The sequence below is a fragment of the Leguminivora glycinivorella genome, chromosome 17 (assembly GCF_023078275.1).
Source record: "Leguminivora glycinivorella isolate SPB_JAAS2020 chromosome 17, LegGlyc_1.1, whole genome shotgun sequence".
Lineage (NCBI taxonomy): Eukaryota > Metazoa > Arthropoda > Insecta > Lepidoptera > Tortricidae > Leguminivora > Leguminivora glycinivorella.
The window spans coordinates 14,848,190-14,872,524 of record NC_062987.1 but is presented as its reverse complement, the minus strand read 5'-3'; the positions used below and the strand labels follow the sequence as shown (position 1 = coordinate 14,872,524).

The 24,335-nt window shown below is 37.4% G+C and overlaps 1 protein-coding gene across 1 annotated transcript in view; it reads left to right on the top strand.

The window, feature by feature from the left end:
- Nucleotides 1-24,335, top strand: part of LOC125235521 (arylalkylamine N-acetyltransferase 1) — a 56,742-nt gene that overhangs the window by 18,507 nt on the left and 13,900 nt on the right. The window contains exons 2-4 of the mRNA XM_048142097.1: nt 10,754-10,893; nt 11,576-11,756; nt 21,869-22,074. Of these exons, the coding sequence (XP_047998054.1) occupies nt 10,754-10,893; nt 11,576-11,756; nt 21,869-22,074 (527 nt within the window). The remainder of the gene's footprint in view (nt 1-10,753; nt 10,894-11,575; nt 11,757-21,868; nt 22,075-24,335) is intronic.

Genomic DNA, 24,335 nt, shown 5'->3' with positions numbered 1-24,335 from the left:
TAATATATTCTTAGTACTATACGAAATCAATTAAACAACAAATATGTAAGATTCATTACTTAATTGATATTTTTCTTACTTGCGCTTTAATATGAACGTTATTACCTGCAGAATAAGGTCGTGCACAGAGTAGGTACAGCTAGTATAGTAGTAGCGGGAACGGGCGGCGAGTCGTCAACACGTGTTTCGCTCGACGATATCAAGGGCGCCGCGTTTTCAAAACGCTTCGATAACAAATATTTCACCGTCCAGTATAAGAGAGCTCCCTTATTACAAGTGACAAAAGTCATACAAATCAATTAGTCCGATAGGTCACGTTAAACTGGTCAAGTCGTTAGCTCAATAATAGTACCTATCGAGCTTGACGAGATGCTTGGATCACAACAACGTAATATGTATGAAAGCTTGCGGCGCTTAAGACTGTATTCTTTCGAGTCGTGTGTAACGTATTTTGGCAGAGCAAATTTGAAGCACAGTGCGTGTCTGTCTCACTCACTCTTACGGTAAACCTAATGAACTGTTTCACTTTCAGAGGATTTTTGAAGTAATTTGGGTAATGTGACATTGTCGCGGTGAGGTCTTTCCGGTACAAATTTATCGGTGGATCTTTTCGGATTTGTGGACGATGAGCCGATGCGATGTCGCTTCATTTTGAAGTGTCGACTCTCGCGAGGGAGTTCTTAGAGGACCGCGAGGAGCGCGTGTGACTGTTGAGTTTTTGAATGATTTGAAGTTTGTGAATGATTTTATTTTGTGTGTATTTGTGTGGGCATGAGGTGTTTGTGTTGCGAGAGTCAAATCAATAATATGAGTGGTACAAATTTTATTAGGGGGCCTCATGTGTGAGAAACTCAACACTCGAATGCTGCGTAACAATGCGAGCCGAAATCGCCTAATCGGAAGTGTCCGACTTGGTATCGACTAATCTATACACGTTGTAACATGAGAAACCAGAAATCAAAACCTGGTTTCTGGTATCTGGTACCCGGTAACCGGTATCCGGTATCCTATATCCGGTATCCTATATCCGGTATCCGGTAACCGGTATCCGGTATCCGGTATCCGGTAACCGTTAACCGGTAACCGGTGACAGGTCTCCGGTATTCGGTGACCGGTAACCGGTAACCAGTAACCAATGACCGTTAACCGGTATCCGGTAAACGGTGACCGGTAACCGGTAGACGGTAACCGGTATCCGGTAAACGGTAGACAGTAACCGGTAACCAGTATCCGATATACGGTATCCGATATCCGGTTTCCCGTGTTCGGTTTCCCGTTTCTGGTTTGGTTTTGGTTTTGGTTTTAGTTTTAGTTCTGTTAGTTTAAACAAAAACAAAACTGAAAACGAAAACGGAAACCGAAACGGGAATGGAAACGAAAACCGAAATCGAAACCGAAACCGACACCGAAACCTACACCAAAACCGACACCGAAACCAAGACCAAAACCGAAACCGAAAAAAATATTTAAGTTCCTAGAAGTAAAGAGTGACAGAGATAGCACTATAATCATTTAAGTTCCTGGTAGTAAAGAGTGACAGAGATAGCACTCATGTTAGTCAAACTCGTGGTATGTGCACTTCCCGCACACAGTAAAGAGTGACAGAGATAGCACTATAATAATTTAAGGTCCTGGTAGTAAAGAGTGACAGAGATAGCACTATAACAATTTAAGTTCCTGATAGTAAAGAGTGACAGAGAATAGAGATAGCACTATAATAATTTAAGTTCCTGGTAGTAAAGAGTGACAGAGATAGCATTTTTGTTATTTAAATTTCTGTTAGTAAAGAGTGACAGAGATAGCACTATTGTTATTTAAATTTCTGTTAGTAAAGACGTAAAGAGTGACAGAGATATCACTCACGTTGGTCAAAGACGTGGTTTATGGACTACTATTTGGACCCCCCAATGTCACGCTTTTTTAATCCTTTAACATGGATTGTCACATTTAGTATGACGTAATATATGAATGACGCCTAAAGATTGAGAGAGACAGCAATATTGTTCTTCAAATTCGTGGTAGTAAGAACAGGGTGCGTAGCCGAATGGCACAAACGCTCACGAAACGAAACGCTATAGTAGATATCTATCTCTATCGCTCTTGCGTATTGGCGCAACAGAGCCAGACTGCGTTTCGTTTTCGTTTCGCGTCGGAGAAATGGCATTCGGCTACGGGGCCTGAACAGAGACAGCACTATGTATCGCGCGGCCGCCGACTACGCAAGTCACCGCGTAATTATAATAACCGTTCGGCTCCTTTTTAGATCGTGTACAGTCAACAACACAGCTGGCAAGACAAAGTGCCAAAAATATGTATAGAGTATTTTATTTCCTGTACAAGTGTTGGTACTTAGTACATTAAGGTGTGTGTATACATATATTTGGCACTTTATCTGTATTCATAGCTGAGTTGCTGACTGTACCAATAACGATCAACTATGAACTTTTGTGGTTTGTTTTAAATAGTTCTATGCAGATATAGATTAGAATACCTATTCTATCGGTACTTTTTGTATAGGTTATTATAATAACTGGACAAAATAATTATAATCAGTGCCGGCGCACTCCGCGATCACGATTCTTTCGCCGAGCTACAAGGCCTTGATATATAGGATGTATTATTTTATCAGCAACAAAAATATGTGATGATATTGAATTAAGGCAAAACAAGACATATAAACGCTCTCCATTATTTCCTCCCTGGTTTATGAAGCTAGAACAATGATTTTTAACACATACGAAATTCGTACACTGAAATAAAGTGATGATACTATAAATATACTCGACATTCAAAGTCGATAATCTAGTGACGTGAGAAGTTATTGATATAACAGAATTTTGCACAAAATAGGCTCACCCTTTGATGTTGAAAATGCCGCCACTCTATAAAACAAACAGACCGCACACGAGCAGCCGACATTAAATTCTATTGCACGGCGCGAAGGTCGAAAGCCGCGCCCGCACCTGGGCGTAGGTAGCGAGATCGGGTGCACGTGCGCTTACCTTTGAAATCGCCGACACGCAGGTGTCGCCGTTCGCCCTCTCTTTTCATTTATGTTTCTGTTTCAATCGGTTAGCCGTTTGCCGGCCGGCAATAAAGGTTGTTTTTTTAACCGACTTCAAAAAAAGTAGGAGGTTCTCAATTCGACTGAATGTTTTTTAGGGTTCCGTAGTCAACTAGGAATCCTTATAGTTTCCCCCTGTCTGTCTGTCTGTCCGTCCGTCCGCGGATAATCTCAGTAACCGTAAGCACTAGAAAGCTGAAATTTGGTACCAATGTATCAATCACGCCAACAAAGTGCAAAAATAAAAAATGGAAAAAATGTTTTATTAGGGTACCACCCCCCCTACATGTAAAGTGGGGGCTGATTTTTTTTTCATTCCAACCCCAACGTATGATATATTGTTGGATAGGTATTTAAAAATGAATAAGGGTTTACTTTTACTAAGATCGTTTTTAGGGTTCCGTAGTCAACTAGGAACCCTTATAGTTTCGCCATGTCTGTCTGTCCGTCCGTCCGTCCGTCCGTCGGATAATCTCAGTAACCGTTAGCACTAGAAAGCTGAAATTTGGTACCAATATGTATATCCATCACGCCAATAAAGTGCAAAAATAAAAAATGGAAAAAAATGTTTTATTAGGGTACCCCCCCTACATGTAAAGTGGGGGCTGATATTTTTTTTCATTCTAACCCCAACATGTGATATATTGTTGGATAGGTATTTAAAAATAAATAAGGGTTTACTAAGATCGTTTTTTGATAATATTAATATTTTCGGAAATAATCGCTCCTAAAGAAAAAAAAGTGCGTCCCCCCCCCCCCTCTAACTTTTGAAGCATATGTTTAAAAAATATGAAAAAATATATATATAATAATAAATATATATAGAATAAAGACTTTCTAGGAAAATTGTTTTGAACTTGATAGGTTCAGTAGTTTTTGAGAAAAATACTGAAAACTACGGAACCCTACACTGAGCGTGGCCCGACACGCTCTTGGCCGGTTTTTGATCATATTAATATTTTCGGAAATAATCGCTCCTAAAGGAAAAAAAGTGCGTCCCCCCCCCCCCTCTATATTTTGAACCTTATGTTTAAAAAAATATGAAAAAAGATCAAAAAAGTAGAACTTTATAAAGACTTTCTAGGAAAATTGTTTTGAGAAAAATACGGAAAACTACGGAACCCTACACTGAGCGTGGACCGACACGCTCTTGGCCGGTTTTTTTTGTATGTATGTTACTCGATATCTCCGAGAATCATGGACCGATTTTCAAATTATTTTTTTTAATCGAACGGGTATAACCCCGAGATGGTCCTATTGGCACCAAGTCGGGGTCTGATGATGGGATCTTGGAGAAATCGAGGGAACTCTTCAAATGTTATAGGCACATGTAATGTTTTTAGTGTATTTTTAATAGGTACACCAATATTTACGATTGATGGTAAAAATTTTAATGTCGCTGAGCTGATGATGGAAGGTCAACTCCTCAATGGTTAGGAGTTAAAGGATAATTCTTTCACTACTGTACGTATATAATATCAATAGGAACCACTAAAATCAATAAATAAATAAATTTTTCTTTAATATAAAACCGCCTTCAAAAATAAGCGCGTTACAAAACACGGAGAAACTAAAACGCAAAAAATAATAAACCTTTGAATTCAGATTTCTTATCGTATTGCAATAATCTAAACATCCAAATTATAAACAAATCAATTATTTTTGGAGTCGGGGCCAGCCTGGGTATGGTTGGGTGGAGCAAACAGGCATGAGGGATAAGAAATCTGAATTCAAAGGTTTATTATTTGCATTTTTATTTGACATTTTATAAACTGTACGAAAAAGATCCGGATATTCATGCAACTTTTCCATGGTTTCGAAATATCTGTAATGTTCGGATAATTTTCGCATAGGGTGAACCCAATATCTCCTGTGCCTCTGCATATTGAGAATTTGCAGCAAGGCAAACGCATCTTCATCATCGGACGAGGAAGACGTTTCCGCAACGAAATCAGCCTGTATAATGACGCATCGAGCCGTGTTTTCACCTCTTGTGTGTAATTTAGATTGCGTCCGCGCCCCGTCCGCGCCTCGTCCTCGCCACGCCCGCGCCACGCCACGTCCGTTGTGTTTATTTTAGACGTAAGACGCGCCCCCAGGCGGCGCGGCGCGCGCCACGCCGCCGCCACGCCGCCTGGGGCGCGTCTTACGTCCTTCCTATACAAAATGTACTGAGGAGACGATTTTTGAATTACACTCAGGTGGCGTGGCGCGGACGTCCGTTGCGCGCCCCGAGACACGCGACGCTCTGGTGTGGCCGGTACCTTACGTCCCTAACCTATTAACCGATCCGCCGCGGTGACGCGGCCGGTGCGCGGCGCGCTCTCCCAGGCCCGCGCCCCGCGCGCCCCCCGCCCCGCGACAGCCGCTCTACGACAACTTTGCACCCTTTTAAATTACTGACATTTACAGTTTCTTAAGCGCGACCTTCACAGTATTAATTTTGATAAAATCATGATTATAGTACACAAAAACCTGGTCTTAAGCAAAAAAATCTCAGTTACAATTTATACCTACTGAGAAATTCATGTTTATTTAAGCGTTAAAAATATATGTTTAAGATCGGTGCTAAATGTCTATATATACTCAATACAATGCAAATTGATCTATATATCATGGTCACCATTTTTACCTACCTAGATATTCACATTAAATGAAAACGGTAAAAAAAAGTACACAATCAGATTTATTTTCTGTGTAATATCGCTAATAACTGATCGCATCTGAGTGCACCACAAAGTTAATCTAACAAAGTTTTCGGTTAACTATTTTGCTGTTAGCGAAAAGTGGGATAATGTACTTTATCTCATGATTTTTATAAGATATGAATACGATCGTCTTTTTTTTAATCTATGTACATAATTACTATTTGATGCTTAATAATAATACCCAATAAAATATCAAAAAGGACGAGTTATTGAATTATGTCCAGGGTACCTTACTTTTACTCCACTATTTGCCAAGTGGCTGGGATAAGGGCAAGAGGATGATAATGACCTATTTATACAACATAATTGCAAATAAAAACAGAAGATGTTTAATTCGAATTAATCTCGAAATACATCAAAAATACCTACCTATTTATGTTCCTTAAAATTCCCTACCTTCTAAATAGCACACTTAATTTAGGCTTCTTGGTTTAAAGTTTACTATGCGATTCGACCAACCCCGAAATCTGGAAAAGTCTTCGATTGAAATGGCCATCATGATCAATAATTTATCACGCTGCCAGTCTGCCAAATGTATGACAGAGTACGTTTTTGGCATTATTTCAGTATGACCTATGGGAAGTCTGAGGTTTTCAGTTTTAGTCCATCCATGCTTGTGATAATAACAATAACAACGTTGTCACAAGATTTACAGTAGGTATAATGTCATGATAATAGTCGCCCACTACAAATAAGTAAATACCGACCATATCCGAGTCGTGACGAAAAAGGGATAAATCAAGTCATTCCGTTTCAAATCCGATATTTATGCAGCCGGCTATGAATTCATGAATTGTCGTGTTCTAATGATGTATGTAGGATAGTGTTTAGACACTGATTTATCCGCTTTTAAATAAGGGATGTAGTAAATATACTTAAACCATTTCGTGGCACCTTCTCGTTTTTGTTTGTTCCTTTTTGTAATATTTTTCTCTTTTGTGAGTGTGCGAATAAAATTATATTCTATTCTAAAATTAACTCTTATTAATTAGGTAATCAATTTAATATCAACGAAGTGGAATATTAACACCCGGTACGTAGCCGAATGACACAAACGCTCACGAAACGAAACGCTCGTCTATCTCTATCGCTCTTGCGTATTGGCGCGACACAGCCAGGGTGGCTAGCCGAATGGCACAATCGCTCACGAAACGCTCACGAAACGAAGCGCTAGTAGATATCTATCTCTATCGCGCTTGCGTATTGGCGCGACAGAGCCAGCGGCGTATCGCTTTCGTTTGGCGTCGGAGAAATGCCATTCGGCTACGGGGCCTGGGTGGCTAGCCGAATGGCACAATCGCTCACGAAACGCTCACGAAACGAAGCGCTAGTAGATATCTATCTCTATCGCGCTTGCGTATTGGCGCGACAGAGCCAGCGGCGTATCGCTTTCGTTTGGCGTCGGAGAAATGCCATTCGGCTACGGGGCCTGACTACCTTACGCGGCCTTTCGTTTTCGTTTCGCGTTGCAGAAATGCCGGCACCTGATATAATATTATATGCCAAATAAAATAAAATTGAACGAAATAAAGTAAAATATCAAAACAAAAAAAAACTAAATATTAAAATATATTTACCTACTGAAACTTCCGAATTGCAAGAATACAAACCACTAAGGGCCACTTGCACCAACGAAAATGGAGGGTTAACCCACACTTATATGGAATTTGACAGATAATAGCCCAATAACCCTGAGTTAAGTGGTTGATGCAAGTGGGATAAATAAAGAACACTTGATTTGGTGTTATGTACCTATTCCATGTCATTGTCATTAATTTGACTCGTTACAAGAAGAAGGTTCTAGACATATAATTTCCATACATACCTATATATAATGGTTAGTAACCAGACATTTTTTGACAAAAAAATCTATTACAAAATTAAGCTGTCTGGTCAATTAGATCTATTAATAAAGCTAAAATGCAAATACATAGTTTTTACAATAGGTACTATGAGTAATCCAACTAGATTGGGCATTAAGACCCAGGAACTGTAGAAACAAAAACGTTTTTATCGTAAAAAGTGAAATGGTCCTAGTAAAAACTGCGGCTTGTACAGTCAAGTTTAAAAACATACTAAGCACCTATACAAAAGTTGCACCAAAATATGTCCCATAGCTCTTCTTTCGACAAATGAATATTGTATTGTAGCCGGTGTCGCCGCTCGGCGTTGGTCGTAGTATTTGGTGCTGTTACAATATCTAAATATAATTAATTATGTCTGGAACTTTTTCTTGCAAAATGAATTCAAGAGATTTGTATGTTTTTCTAATACTGTAACCTTTGCCCCCCCCCCCCCCATATTTTATGCTTGGCTGTACGCTGCATAGTAATTTAAAGCAAATTGTTACACGTTTCGACATGCAGATAAATTAATTGATATTACAATGGTCGATAATCGAGACCTGTTGGTTGCAGAAAATGCGAACAGGTTGAATATAGTATATAATTATACGTGTCTAAGTCACTTAGTAACAACTACAACACATTTTTAAGTCTATAAATAGTTGAATATTTTACCAGTATTTTATTTTACCAGTGGCGCAGTCGGTAGTGACCCTACCTGCTACGCCGCGGTCCCAGGTTCGAATCCCGGTAAGGGCATTTATTTGTGTGATGAGCACAGATATTTGTTCCTGAGTCATGGATGTTTTCTATGTATATAAGTATTTATATATTATATATATCGTTGTCTGAGTACCCACAACACAAGCCTTCTTGAGCTTACCGTGGGCCTCAGTCAATCTGTGTAAGAATGTCCTTTAATTTTTTTAAGTTTTTATTGTGGTTTGCAAAATATCTTACATTTCACATTGTAAATGAGGAAGTTAATATTCAAAGGAAAAATGATATAAGTACATATTATATACTGTCGAATAAAAAATTGTAATAGTCGCGAAAACCCGCCAAAAAAAATAATGTTAAAAAGCTTCTTCCGGATTTTTTTAAAGAATTTATTAGTAATTTTGACTACCTTTCAAATCAAAGTGATTTCTCTGGTCGTTAAGATACTTTTGTTGTACATAAGTAGGTACTACAGCTTTGGTCAAATGTCCTTGAAGTCGGTTAAACCGGATAAATGGTAAAGGGCGGAATGCGACAGCTTTTAACCTAATTTCAGAACCAATCGCCTTTCAGGCGAGCTTATAATTCAATTATCGGCACCTGGTCTCCGATTATGCTAATACCATGATATAATAGCCATTTGAATTGTTAGTGAACTAAAGTAAACGTAAACTATATCCATTCCACACGTGGGTTGTAACAGTTGAATCATGACTTCATAAGACATATTCATGAGAAAACGCATTAGGTACTTAACTAAGTATAATGAAATTAATGAATTTGACCAATCATGTCGTCGCGGTCAAAAAACGAAGACACCAACGCGCTACTAAGTATTTCTCGAATAAGAACGCGTTGAATGTATTTTGTACTGACATTCTTTATCTACTGAACTACCGGCTTTTGCCCACGGCTTCGGTCGCTTTAAATTCTAACCCCCTTATTCATAAACGTTGACTAAAGTTATCAAGCCGATAAAGTTCGTTTGTCCCTTTCCGACGTATTGGTGTGATAGAAAGGGACAAACGAACTTTATCGGCTTGATAACTTTAATTAACGTTTATGAATAAGGGGGTAAAAGTGCGGAATGCCCCATACAAACTTCCACCCCCCCATTTTAGGGAAGTTGAGGTTAGAAAGAGACAAAAAGTAACCTAAGTATATAACTCTCCGTCACTTTAACTATCTCCACTTAAAAATCACATCAATTAGTCGATTTGCCGTAAAAGACGGAGAAACAAACACACACTTTCTTATTTTTAATATTAGTACCTATGGATTTAGGTTGTTTTTAGTAGAAAAAGTACACTGAGAGAAATTTGCATTGTGAATTTAACAAGTTCGACTTGTTGCGGTTTATCCGTTTGAATCAGCCAAACGTATGTTTAAAACAATATGTGTCAGGTTGTTTTTATAAAATCGACTTGTTGATTCAAATATATTGCCGATTCAAATGACAAGTAGCTTGTTGTTTGAACCAAAGAGCACGTAGGCGCTATTTTAACCAAAAAACTTGTTGAACGAACATGAAAACTGGTTGTATTTTCTCTCAGTGTATCTTTTGACAATTATGAATTATGACATGAATGCAAGTTCTCAAATCCAAATACAACATATATCGTAGAAGATGTAGTTTAAATAACCCTTATTTTACATACAAATTATATGATAGGATCTAAGCCGTTTATATCATGTAGTTTAAATATTTATGAGGTCTGTCAACATAAGTCAGCACGGAGTTGTCGATAGAGTAATAGATTGCCTGTCGATTTGCTGAGACTATGGCGGCAATGTCAAGACTCCGATTAAGGTAAGAATGACAAGAACGTTTATGCAATTATCTTTTAATTGTGTGTGTCATACACATAATTATCGTGGATCAATCATAAGGAACATACTTTTAAACGATATATTTAAGAAAAAAAATAAGCTAGGAGGTTTATATTATAAAGCCTTCAATGATCCAGTTTTTCCTTTTATGATGTATGGTAAAACAAAATCGATCACTAAGGACTAGCAATGTACTTAGGCAACTATTGCAGAAAATTTAACTAGGGATAAAAATATTGTTCATAAGCAGCTTCATTTTCAAATACTAATGAAAATCTCCAAAATAGGACAAGAAAGTGAAATACTCATGTCACATGACAAGATGCTTACTTAACCCTTCAATATTTTTTCCTACTCAAGTGCTGCCTACTACCTACTTTGTGATTGCAACTTGCGGATATGGAGACGATTTAAATGAATTTATGACGATTTATTTAATAAAAAATGTGAGATGTGGAGCAAACTCCGCAAACGCAGATGTTAATCTTGTACCCAAAAATATGGGTGCAAAATTTACATATTTAGATCTTAGAATTAGATATCTCTTTACATAATGAACTTGTTTCTAATACAATATGAACTTGCAGCTGGCGGACGAGCTCCCGGCGCAGCTGTCGGAGCTGTCCCTGCGCCCGCGCATCGCGCCGGAGATGCCGCCCAAACTCGCCTACACGCTGCGGACACTCTCCACAGACGACACGGAGCTTACACTCGCCTTCCTCAGACGGTAGGTCTATGTAAATGAAATGAACGATTGCTTACAAGTCTTGCAAGTGTCGCGCTGGTAATGCCGCCCAAACTCGTCTACACGCTGTGAACCTAACAATATAATACTCACTGCGAACACTCCACAGATGATACGGACACTCGCCTTCTTGAGACGGTAGGTTTACTGGTACTTATTGTACTTATATGTGCAACTTTCGAGGTTCAAACTTGGTTGTCAAAGCTGTGCGCCCAAACGCGCTTTTTTACTTGTATTTGTATTTGAGGATTCTACTGTTCACACCTATTTAATACTGTCTAATAAGTATATACTTATCTATAGAATTAATAGAACAATCATCTTTTCCTGTATATGTTTTTATCATTTCTAAGGAAAAGGCGAGTCATAATAGGAATGGTACTATGCGGATTGCGGACATCTAGCATTCTGTACATAACTTTATTCCTGTCCATGTATGTATGTATACATTTTTATGTGATTTTATCGCACTCGCGACCGGTAGTGACCCTGCGTGCGATGGCGGTCTAGCACAGCTTGCCCTTACGCGCGCGAGTCCATACATCTAGCTCGACTTGCAGTATGGATTCGCGCCTGAGAGCGCGTCGTGCTAAATCTACTGATAGTTCTGGGTTTGAAAATAAGAAATATGTAAGATGTCTCCTAATATTTATTCAATCCCCAGGTTCTTCTTCCGCGATGAGCCCATGAACCAAGCAGTCCAGCTGTTAGAAACGCCAGAGTCCCGCTGTCCAGAGCTGGAAGAGTATTCAGCGTCGTCTTTGAGCCATGGAGTGTCCATTGGAGCGTTTGATGACCTTGGCGAGATGGTTGGCGTGCTGTTAAACGGAATCGTAAAGCGAGAGGTAAGACTTTCGTGATATTTCATTCCTATATTCTTCTTTCGAAAAGAATCCATGAACCAAGCAGTGCAGGGTGGCTAGCCGAATGGCACAATCGCTCACGAAACGCTCACGAAACGAAGCGCTAGTAGATATCTATCTCTATCGCGCTTGCGTATTGGCGCGACAGAGCCAGCGGCGTATCGCTTTCGTTTGGCGTCGGAGAAATGCCATTCGGCTACGGGGCCTGCTGTTGGAGACGCCGGAGTCCCGCTGTCCAGAGCTAGAGGAGTATTCAGCGTGATCGCTAAGCCATGGAGTGTCCATTGGAGCGTTTGAAGACCTTGGCGAGATGGTTGGAGTTTAGTTGAATGGCATCGTAAAGCGGGAGGTAAGAATACCTAGTACTCGATACATGCGTCGTGTCATCGAATAATTAATATACTTATTCCATTATTTAAATAAATCAGTATTTTTTCTGTATATTTTTGAGAAATTTTCCAACTTTGCATTTCGCGCCCTTATGGTTCCTTAGGTACATACCCACCTTATTTCTTGTAATTTAGAATTTCAAGTTCGCAATAAATATACCTACCTAATTTGGAACCTTTACAATTTCATTTGGAATTCAGCACGTATAAGTCCTCCTTAATTGTAACTAGTGTATGTTTAAAAGCGTATTGTTCTTTGTCGTCACTTCCGTGCAGGTGTGATCGGAATGATCGGATGTCTTGCAAGCATGTAACGACAACGGCATAATCGAATAATGCCTATAATATGTAACAGCGATACGATATAGATCTCTCAGTATCAAAAGTGATGTCACTTCAAGCTTCCTGCTATAGAATGAAAGGATTTTTGGTTAATAAAAAAAAGAATAATATGTTTTTAGGTATATTATTGTCATAAAAAACCGGCCAAGAGCGTGTCGGGCCACGCTCAGTGTAGGGTTCCGTAGTTTTCCGTACTTTTCTCAAAAACTACTAAACCTATCAAGTTCAAAACAATTTTCCTAGAAAGTCTTTATAATGTTCTACTTTTGTGATTTTTTTCATATTTTTCAAACATATGGTTCAAAAGTTAGAGGGGGGGGACGCACTTTTTTTTCCTTTAGAAGCGATTATTTACGAAAATATTAATATTATCAAAAAACGGTCTTAGTAAACCCTTATTCATTTTTTAATACCTATCCAACAACATATCACACGTTGGGGTTGGAATGAAAAAAAATATCAGCCCCCACTTTACATGTAGGGGAGGTACCCTAATAAATCATTTTTTTCCATTTTTTATTTTTGCACTTTGTTGGCGTGATTAATATACATATTGGTACCAAATTTCAGCTTTCTAGTGCTAACGGTTACTGAGATTATCCGCGGACGGACGGACGGACGGACGGACGGACGGACGGACGGACAGACAGACATGGCGAAACTATAAGGGTTCCTAGTTGACTACGGAACCCTAAAAACGTGGGTACTACTACTTACTATTTAATTCTAGAAATCTTTACCTTCATACCTATCACGTTTTAAATAGTAATTATAACAGATCCGTACACTTTTTATTTTCTTTAAATACATGCATATACATATTTTAAAGGAACTTGTTTGGATGAGTAGTTTATCTACTCATCCAAACAACTACTAGGGCCACTTCTTTTTCTGATGTATATTAATGACCTACCGGATATAACAACACATCAATGCACACTATTTGCTGACGATATATCGATTCTAGTGACATGTAATAATGAAATGCAATATAATAATGACATTAATAATACAGTAAAATCTATAATTGAATGGCTAGAATACAATAATTTATCTGTTAATATTGACAAAACTCAATATGTCCAATTCCGTAGTATAAGAAACAAAGGAAAGTCATTACTTAGATGTCCGATACAACAACTCACAAATTAAGGAAGTCGATGTTGTAAAATTCTTAGGCATCACCTTAGATATGCACTGTAGTTGGAAAAATCATATAGACATAGTGTGTGATAAGCTCGTAAGATTTGCATATGTACTAAAACGACTTCGCAATATATCTAGTTGGAATACAGTAGTGATGGCTTATCATGGATACGTAGCGTCTCAGCTAAGATATGGACTCCTTGTATGGGGTAACTCTACTGACACAATTAGGGTTTTTATAGCGCAAAAAAAGTGTGTAAGGGCAATGTGTGGAGTACCCCAACGAGAATCTTGTAGGCCACTATTCGCAAAGCACGAAATTTTGACACTGCCTTGTATGAATATTTTTGAAGCTGCTGTGTTTGTAAAAAAATATCCACATTTGTTTGTCAAGGCTAATCAAGTATTCCATAGAAACACAAGAAATCCGAATAGGCTTGTAATTGATTTTGTTCCTAATAGTGCCCTTTTTATGAAAAGCAGTTATAACATGTGCATACAAATATTTAATGCTCTCCCAGATACAATTAAAGATCTTACCCTTAATTCATTTAAGACACAACTCTATCGTTGGCTAAAAATTAAAATATTTTACTCTATTGACGACCTGTTTTGCATGTAATAGTATTACTTTAAGTATTTAGTTAAGTTTAGGTTAAGTGTATTTGCATGCTGAATCAGCAAAATATGTATAGCTCGATAAATGTATATATACCTACCATCTCATTGTACCATATTTTAAGCGAATAAAGAATTTATTATTTTATTATTATTATTATCTACCTCAGCGCATCGCACTTAGGTACAAATAGTGCGAAAGGAACGGCCTGATGTTTTTATCATTTGTCGCGCGACCATGCGCGACCAATGCTATCGGTGCTGTTTTACTTTGAACCAGATTGATCTGCCTTCTAAATTTTCACAAATCGTTTAATATAAATCCCAAGAATTAATTTACCGTATTTGCCATAAAAAGGGCCGTTTTCCCTCTAACTCGGCATTTCATTAAGTATCCTTTTATTTACATTCCCGGCCTATTCAATCACCGCTGATCTCCCGAAATGTCATGTTTTCGGTCCATAATCGGATTTCCTTTGCAAAGGTCGGGATAAATGGAAAAGTATTTGACCTTGCCCTGGTACAGTCAACCCTGGATCTTTGCTTAGGTACTCGTTACATATTGTTCTTCGTGCATTTTAAAATATTTTTGATGTGTTTATGAAGTTTTTATTTGAATGCGATTTGGTGGATATACCTACTTTAAGCCATTTACTTAATTAAGCAATTAATTGACGAACCAGGGGATCGATTTTTGAATTTAGAACGCACTAATTCACCGTTCGAAAGTCTGTGGAAAACGACGTAATGCTATTTTTGAAAAAGGACGGCTAGTAATTTTAAAATTAGTGGCAATGTCCACTCGTTTTCGATTCTGTTAGTAGTAATTTAAAACGATAGTAGTGGAGATATTATTGAACAAATTTCACGAAATCGAATGGCCGAGATTCAAAAATCGGCCCCTAGATTTAAAAATCGTGGATTTAAAAGACTCATCGCTATGCTATAAGTATTTACGTAGCAGTGGCGGCGCGTCCATAAAAGCTGATTCCCACCGGCTTGCCTGTTTTTGGACATTTGAGCAGAGTTGTAAAGGAAATATGTAAGCCAAATTAGCCCCGGCTTGCCTATGAATATGTTTGACGCGCCGCCACTGTTACGTAGCCCGAAAATTCTGTACAAAAAATACATGTTGCCGCAAATTCAACTGGCCCAGGGCACCAAATCCTTAAATAAGCCTCTGTACCTTATGTGTTTTCAATTCGCTTTTCATATTTTGCCGTTCATTAACAATAAACGATTTATAAAAGAAGAAACTCTTGAATCATTTTTAAAGTTCACCAAATACATAATAGATAATTTAAAATCATTCAATAAATAGCCACAGTACAGTAGTACACTACATTATTATTGTAATACCAACTTGCTAACATACAACAAAACCAAACCTAAACAAAACGCACATTTCGTACCTATGGCAATCGGCCGCCCGTACTCCTAGCGAGGACCGATTGACCCTCACAAAGCACTGAATTAAAAACAAAAAAAATAAACGATTTCTATTCCTAATATATTTTTCAGTGGTTAGTGTCAGCAATAAAATATCACATAAAAATATATTATTTATTTTGTTGTACCTGAAGACCGTACCTTATTACTTAGTTATTGATTTTATGTCTCTCGCAGACGCCGGGATTGAGGGTTATATCTGCGATGTTCAGGATAAAGTTACTATTCTATTCGAGCGCAAACTTTACGAGCAAGGTTTTGACTTTTGTGAAGAGTTTCTTTGTGCATCCGAGAAACACTTTTATAAGAAAGGTTCACGGTAGAAAAATAAATAAAATAAGTGAAAACCAATATAATAACCACGGTGTAAGTAAAATATTTTTTTCTCAACTATTATATGTATTCGTATAATATGTCGATATAGTGTCTGTTTCATAACCCGTCCGTTTCATAGCGGATTCCCCCGTGGGGACGTTTATCGACAAAAAGAGGCCAAACCTTCTTTTTCTTGACCAAAGCATGAAACTTGGCACAGTTGTTCCTTATATCAAAATAAGCCGATTAAGATCGGGAGCCTTCGGGAGCCTCCCCCCTGGGGCTCGGGAGGGGGGGTCAAAGTACCGCTTCACCCGGCTTGCTTTGAAAAATTCTAACATAGCCCGTTTAGTTCATAGGTCATGTTTGGTATCGTTTTCGAGTAAATCAATAACGTAGAATTCATTTCTGGTACTAAAATTATGATTTAATGGTAAATAAAATAAAAAAAAATTAAAAGTTTGAAATTTTCATCTACGATTTACAAATTCAAGTCATCATAAATGTCAAACTGTTTGCTTTTTCTACAAATAAAAAATATGATATGAAAGCCTATTTAATATAGATTATGAATAATATAACTTTTACCCACCTTTACTAACGTTAAGTTTCATAAAAAAAACTTTAAGCCGCGCGGCGTCGGGACGCCGCGAGCGTAATTTTAACATACCTTTATTTTAAAAAACTCTATTAGAACCCGTTTAGCTATTAGGTCATATTTAGTATCGTTTTCGAGTAAATTAATAACGTAGAATTTAGTTTTGGTACTAAAATGACCATTTAATGTTAAATGAAATAAAAATAAAAAATAAAAATTTTCTGTGAGTTGCAAATTCAAGTCACGATAAATGTCAAACGGTTTGCTTTTTCTATAAATATAAAAATATGATATTAAAGCCTATTCACAAAGGATAGTACGCGTTCACCTACGCGAGCTTAGACTGTCTGCGGGGAACGCGCCTCTTTCATATATTTGATCGCCAGTGTCAGAGGTGTGTTAATGCATAAATAGAAAAAGATTCATTATTATTGACGTGTCGACAACGGCAACACTCGGGTCGGATCACACGATCTAAAGACCGACTGTACCTGTTATTTATTCATTGTAGTGAATCCTGAAAGAAATTTATATAACAGTATTTTATACAATCGTGATATAATACAAAACTTTTCAGTCGAGTACCATGTGTAGTACGGTACGAGAGTGAAAAGCTTAATTATATCACTATTGTATACAATACTTTTTCTACGAGTCATCATCTTCATCATCAATGGACGGAAATATCACCATTCATGCAAGTTAAAATTAATGTCAATAGAGTCGTTCACCGTTGTATCAACATCGAATTACCTAGCAACCAATTGTTTGTAATAACCGTCTCTGATTGGCCGATAACGCGACAGATAAAAAAAATGTGTTTCAGATGCAGGAAAATTTGCCAGGTATCGCAAATTAGTATAGAAATTGTATCAAGTTCTATTTTTGAAATTATTATAGTTAACTAAAGTCAATTATAATGAGCTTATTATAATTGAGTCGGAACTGCCATAGAGTATCCAACACTGAAAAGTTAGCACTTATAGTTTAGTCTGTGGTGTCCTAATTGACAGATTACTCATACTCATACTCATACTATACATCCCCTTCACAAAAACATAGCTGGGTACATATGGAACTGCATAAAAAAGGCTCTACCCTCTTTATGCAGTTGCATCGGTTTTTGCAACCTGATTTACATTTACATCTTTTAACTTCTAAGCATATACTGGCCACTTCAGTGTTGTCTGACCAGTGTGGTACCCATTCGTCTCCTTCTTCCTTCCATCCCCAAGAAGACGGACTTGGCAAATTTTGGTGTGGCACCAACGCCAACGCCTGACTCCAAACAAGAACGCCCTGAGTCCCATTTCTCAAAACTGAAAGTTACAAGTTACAAGCGGAAGTCTCTTTCCAACTTGTCATATTAGACATTAACAACCACTTGTAAATTGTAACTTGTAGCTTCGAGAAATGGGCCCCTGGTACACTGTGCGCAGTATATGCTGATCCAAGGCAGCCTCTGAAGGAGGTATGTTCTCCAATTGTCGATCTTTTCTGGTACCTAAAGAGGTAGGTACTTCGACCACTCATTCACCGTTGCGCAACGACTTGGTCTGAAACAATATGTGCATTATCATTTTAGAGTCTACAACTATCAAATTACAACTTTTTGGTGGATCACGTAACCTTCAGTATTACCCACTTACGTTACGTATCATAGAAAATTATTACAAACTTTAGTAGAATCTGATTTGCCTCTGATATTGCTCCATCTTGTAATAGTTTGACACCTTGAGTGGCCTGGCTAAGCTTCAAAGCCAAAAGAAAACGTTTCTAGATTAGACATAGTATGGGACAGGTACGATAAACGCAGCTTGAAACGATCAACAAGGGAGAAACATGGCCACCCAAGGCTTCAAACTATTACGAGATGGAGCAATATCATAGATAGGCTAATCAGATTCTACTAAAGTTTGTAATTATCTTGTATGATAGGTAAGTGTGTAATAGTGAAGGTGATCCACCAAAATGTTGTAATTTGATAGTTGCAGAATCTGTTTAAATAAAATGACAATGCACATATTGTTTCAGATCAAGGGTCCTTACGCAACAGTGAATGAGTGCCGGAAGAACCTCTTTACTAGAAAAGATCGACACTTGGAGAACATACCTCCTTCCGAGGCTGCCTTACTTCATCATATACTGCCATTTGTCTAAGACTGGGGCTAAAGACATGCCAACCACACCCTTGCTGCCGACGCATTAGGACACCACGGACTCCACTGCCAGTCTATTGCTGGCCGAATTTTGTGACACACTGCACTTAACGATTTAATCCGCAAGGCTCTCGGCACAGCGAACATGCCGACAACCCTCGAACCTGTCGGCTTGTCAGCAGCAGACGGAAAGCGGCCTGATGGTTGCTTGCTTTTGCCTTGGTTTCTGGGACGACCCTTGGCGTGGGGCGTGACCTGTGTGGATACCTTGGCTCCGTCCAACGTCTAACGCTCGGCCCAGAAACCAGAGACTGCTGCTGCAAAACGCCCAGTTTAAACGCGCAAATATGCATTTTTAAAAAACAACTACATATTTGCGGCAATTGCATTTGAAACATTTGGACCATGGTCATCAGACACCAAGCAGTTCGTGAAGGAAGTTTCCACCAAACTTGTCTGGGTGTTTGGTGACATAAGAGAAAAAGCAAACGGTTGACATTTTTGTTGACTTGAATTTGCAAATTATAGATGATTTTTTTTTAAATTTATTTACAATTAAATTATAATTGTAGTACCAAAAATAAATTGTTTGTTATTAATTTACTCGAAAACTATATCAAACATGACCTAATAGCTAAACCGGGTCTAATACAGTTTTTAAAATAGAGGTATTTTAAAATTACGCTCGCGGCGTCCCGACGCCGCGCGTCTTAAAGTAATTTTTAGTGGAACTTAACGTTTGTGAAGGTGAATAAAAGTTATATTTTTTATAATCTATATTAAATAGGCTTTCTTGATATAACACGAATGAAAATTTCAATTTTTTTAATTTTTTTTAATTTTACTTACCATTAAATTATAATTTTAGTACCAAAAATGAATTCTACGTTATTGATTTACTCGAAAACGATATCAAACATGACCTAATAGCTAAACGGGGTCTAATAGAGTTTCTAAAATAAAGGCATTTTAAAATTACGCTCGCGGCGTACCGACGCCGCGCGTCTTAAAGTAATTTTTTTGTGGAACTTAACGTTAGTAAAGGTGGATAAAAGTTATATTTTTTATAATCTATATTAAATAGGCTATCATGTCATATTTTTTATTTATAGAAAAAGCAAACAGTTTGTCATTCATGATGACTTGAATTTGTAAATCATGGATGAAAATTTCAAATTTTTTAATTTTTTTTATTTTATTTACCATTAAATGATAATTTTAGTACTGAAAACGAATTCTACGTTATTGATTTACTCGAAAACGATACCAAACATGACCTATTAACTAAACGGGGTAAGTTAGAATTTTTCAAACCAAGCCGAGTGAAGCGGAACTTTGACCCCCCCTCCCGGGCCCCAGGGGGGAGGCTCCCGAAGGCTCCCGATCTTAATCGGCTTATTTTGATATAAGGAACAACTGTGCCAAGTTTCATGCTTTGGTCAAAAAATTTAAGGTTTTTCAATAAACTCCCCAGCTATACATTGCGAGATTCACCATGACGCGCATTTTTATCAAATAAATATTACGCAACGTTTAAACGATTATTATCTTTACTGTCTAGGTATATTAAACGATTTATTGTGTTAAATTAGTCCACTCTTAAAAATAGGTACTTGCAAATTGATTATTAAACCATTCTATTAAATTAATCTGCATTTTGCACCTTTACATATCCATATTTACATACTTTTTGCTATAGCAAACCGTTTTTTTTTACAAATTACAGCGTTTGCTATAGCAAACGCTGATGCAAAACCTGTGTTTAGAGTTACTAAGACTAGAATAATAATGATTACTTACTTGCTGTTGTATGAGTCTATATACTAGGAACAAAGGAAAATAACTAAGCAATTAATTCTAGTCAATATGCGATTTATAATTGGCAGGTTAGCTATTCTTGTAACTAAGCCCGGCTATGCGAAATGAGACGCAGGTTCCCGTCTTCACAGGAACAATATATAATTTCCAGCTTGATTATTTCATACTTCATTTCAAATAATTTTACACCATGTTTTGATAAAAAAAAACAACATGTAAAGATGCTAATAGCAAATTGATAGATTCCTGAAACAGGAGAAATTAAATTGAGTCTTCTTTTACATAATTTCAGTGTTTTTAATTTCATTGTATTTTCGTGATAATGCGGAGTTTTCCTGATTATTCAGAGTTTCAACGTTTTGAAGACCTTCTGTAACTCAAAAATCAGTTGTATAACCGTTAAGATAGGTAGTTACATCCAACATAGTTACACTTTTGAGCTGCAATTACGATGCCTTTTTTGCCTTGTAAGCCTATCCAAGATGACAATCGACCCTTTAAAGTTAAACTTAAACAGGTCATAGGTATATGAAATATTTACTTAACAAATTCTGTCGATTCGGTCGGTCTAATACATTTAGTTAAAATAACCAATGAGCTACGATTGTCAATAAAATTATCATCATACACTGTACTAGACATAGGTCTACAGGAGCTACCCTTTCACGTTCACAGAACAAGTACCATAGCAGGTGCCGTAGCCGAATGGCATTTCTGCGACGCGAAACGAAAACGAAACGCCGCGAAAGGTAGTCAGGTTCTGTCGCGCCAATACGCAAGAGCGATAGAGATAGATATCTACGAGCGTTTCGTTTCGTGAGCGTTTTTCCATTCGGCTACGTACCCAGGGAAGGTTCAAGGACCAAAATGAAGGGCTGTTCCGCCTGTTCCGCTTCACCACTCGATCCGGTCTGCTGCTGATACAAATCGAGTAATTCAATAGATTAATGATATAAATGTCTAATTAGTACAGACAAAAGTATTAGATAGGCATAGCTATAGTATAGATAAACGTTTTGTTCTAAATCTAAGTAGGTACTTACTTGCATTAGTGCGAAAAGGTTTCTTTTTTCGCATTTATCCGGAAACGTTCGTATTTGTCATGCTAGGTCAGACAGTGTCAGTACGTCTTGTACTGAGACTGACTGAAATAGCATTACACGTTTCGGACGTTTCCGTGAGCGAAGGCAAATATTTTCGCACCACATCTGTACTTATTTTTAACAATATAAAAATTAAAATGGTTATTTCCATTCACAGGAAGCGGACTACACGGACAAATCCGAAGAGTGCCCGAATCCAAAATTCCGGAGGATCCTCAAAGTGCTAGGGCACTTGGACCGCGAGGCGAGGATCTGGGAGAAGGTGCCGGCAGACTGCCACAAGGTGGTTGAGCTGAGGGTAGCCTCCACGCACTCGGCGTGGCGGGGACAGGGACTCATGAGGATACTTTGCGAGGAGACTGAGTAAGTATTGCAACTTTCTACCATCGTTCCAATCCTAAGACTATCCGAACCTTATTTTGCGAGGACTGAGTCAGTGTTCTAACTCTCGCTCTAAGTGACAACCTTTCTGTCTTCAGCACTATATTGCTTACATTGCTTTATTCCATATGTGTTTCTATAGGAACCTACCGCGCACTGCTAAATTGTGACGTAAATCGACTATCGCCCGCGGTATTTCTGAACCGATACGATTTTCAAACGTTAAAACAAATTGTCTTTGCCCAGCAGTGGGAAACATTATAGGCGTTTAAAAAAAAGTGTATTTCTATCTCAAAGGTCGGTAAGAATGCAGCAAAATAATTTAAGAGTCCACCTTTACCTCGGTATAATTTATATTCTTATAATAGCTACAAATGTGTATAATTAAGGTATTTTGGACTAATCTAAAGGTGAAATTTGGAGTATGTCAAATTTAGTCTAAAAATCGCCTTTGTTAGCACAAAAGAGCGTTTATTTTTTGGCACTATATTTAAATGTGATATTTTTGATATATTTTTTATTTCTACTCAAAATCTCTCGCTTTTTCAATCCAAGTAGGTAAAAAAATTGTCCCACACGATCTTTTCTTATTTTGTTACCATTTTCCATACAATGTTGTATGGAGTAACAAAAGAGGAAAGTAACAAAAATGTATCGAAATACTGGGACACAAACTTTTTGTCCCCTATTATTGAGATAGAAAGTGCTCGTGATTCTGAGTAGGTACAATCCCCTAAAAAATATTAAAATAAGAAAGTGTAAAAAAAAGAAACGCTCGAAAATTTCCTACAAACTGAAACAACCGAGTAACGTTAACAATAATATGTTTACCAATCAATAATCTCATCAGTTTCGTAAAAAATACTGTCTGAAGCAAATTAATCGTGTCTTCTCTATTCAGCCCATAAGTATTTTGATATAAATTACAATTAGACTTCGTGCGTAGGTACAATCATATCATTGTCTCAAGAAATACATGTTATAAACTGTCAATTCTATTCCCTTATAAGTAATATACCGAAAATAGACAATTGTGGTTCTTCTATGCCACTTTTTGCCTATTTTTTATTTATTTAATTCAACAAGTCACAAAAACGAAACACGTGTAACATGTTATCTATTATCTATATATTTTTGTACGGTACCTATTTTTTTGTTCAGTTTATTATTTTATTTCCTATAACATTGAAATGTATCTTACTAATCTATAGTAACGTTTCTATACAAGCAATAAGTACCAAAGCAATATATCGTTAATAATACAAATAATTAATGCAGAACAGGAAAAACTGCATAATTTTTTTGTCGTTAATGATAGCAGTTTACACTCACTCCTGACCGGTTCTGGTGAACATTTAATCTCGCTCAACTATACCCGCCACCGAACAAATCTTGGAATGAAACGATATACTTAGGTATATTCTAAATAGGAATTGCAATGTGGAAGAAGACAGACAGATATCTAACTGCAACTCAACTGCAACTTCTATCGGAACTAAACGCCGTGCAGTCCGTTTTTGCAATATCTACAGGTCCGATACGTATCATAACTCGATTTTGACGTATAAGTAATTAGGTATTGAAATTAAAAGTAAGTAGACCGTTAGACGCAACAACGGAAACATGTCACGGGGTGTGACTAAATAAGTACTATCTGGATTCAACGGTTGAACTTCAACCATAAAATAAATTAGCTCATAAATATTTGCAGTTTCCAAAGACGTGTATATTGTTAAATTTTACACGTGTCGAATTAATTACAACACAATAACATCGCAATGTAAAAAGTTGTGAGTTCTCAATGTAACGACGTAACCTTAAACTTAACCTAACTAGAGGACGCGAAATTCATTCACGAAACGCTTGCGCCGGTTGGGTTATTCTTCATAAGTTTTATTGGCTTAATTTACTGTAATAGTATGTAGTTATTTTTGTAATGTTTGTGTTTTACTTTATAAAAGACTCAACTGTTTAATGTTTATTTTTAACCGCCTTCCAAATCTCAAAGGAAGGGGTTATCAAGTCGTCTGTATGTTTTTTTTTAATGTTTGTTCCTCGATATCTCCGTCGTTACTAGACCGATTTTGAAAAATTTTTTTTGATTGAATGTATATGCATACAGATTGGTCCCATTTTTCTCAGAACCCAGTTCTGATGATGGGATCCTGGAGAAATCGAGGGAACTCCTCAAATCTGAAAGGCATACATATGGTGATTTTTATGTTTTTAAAGGAACAGCAGGC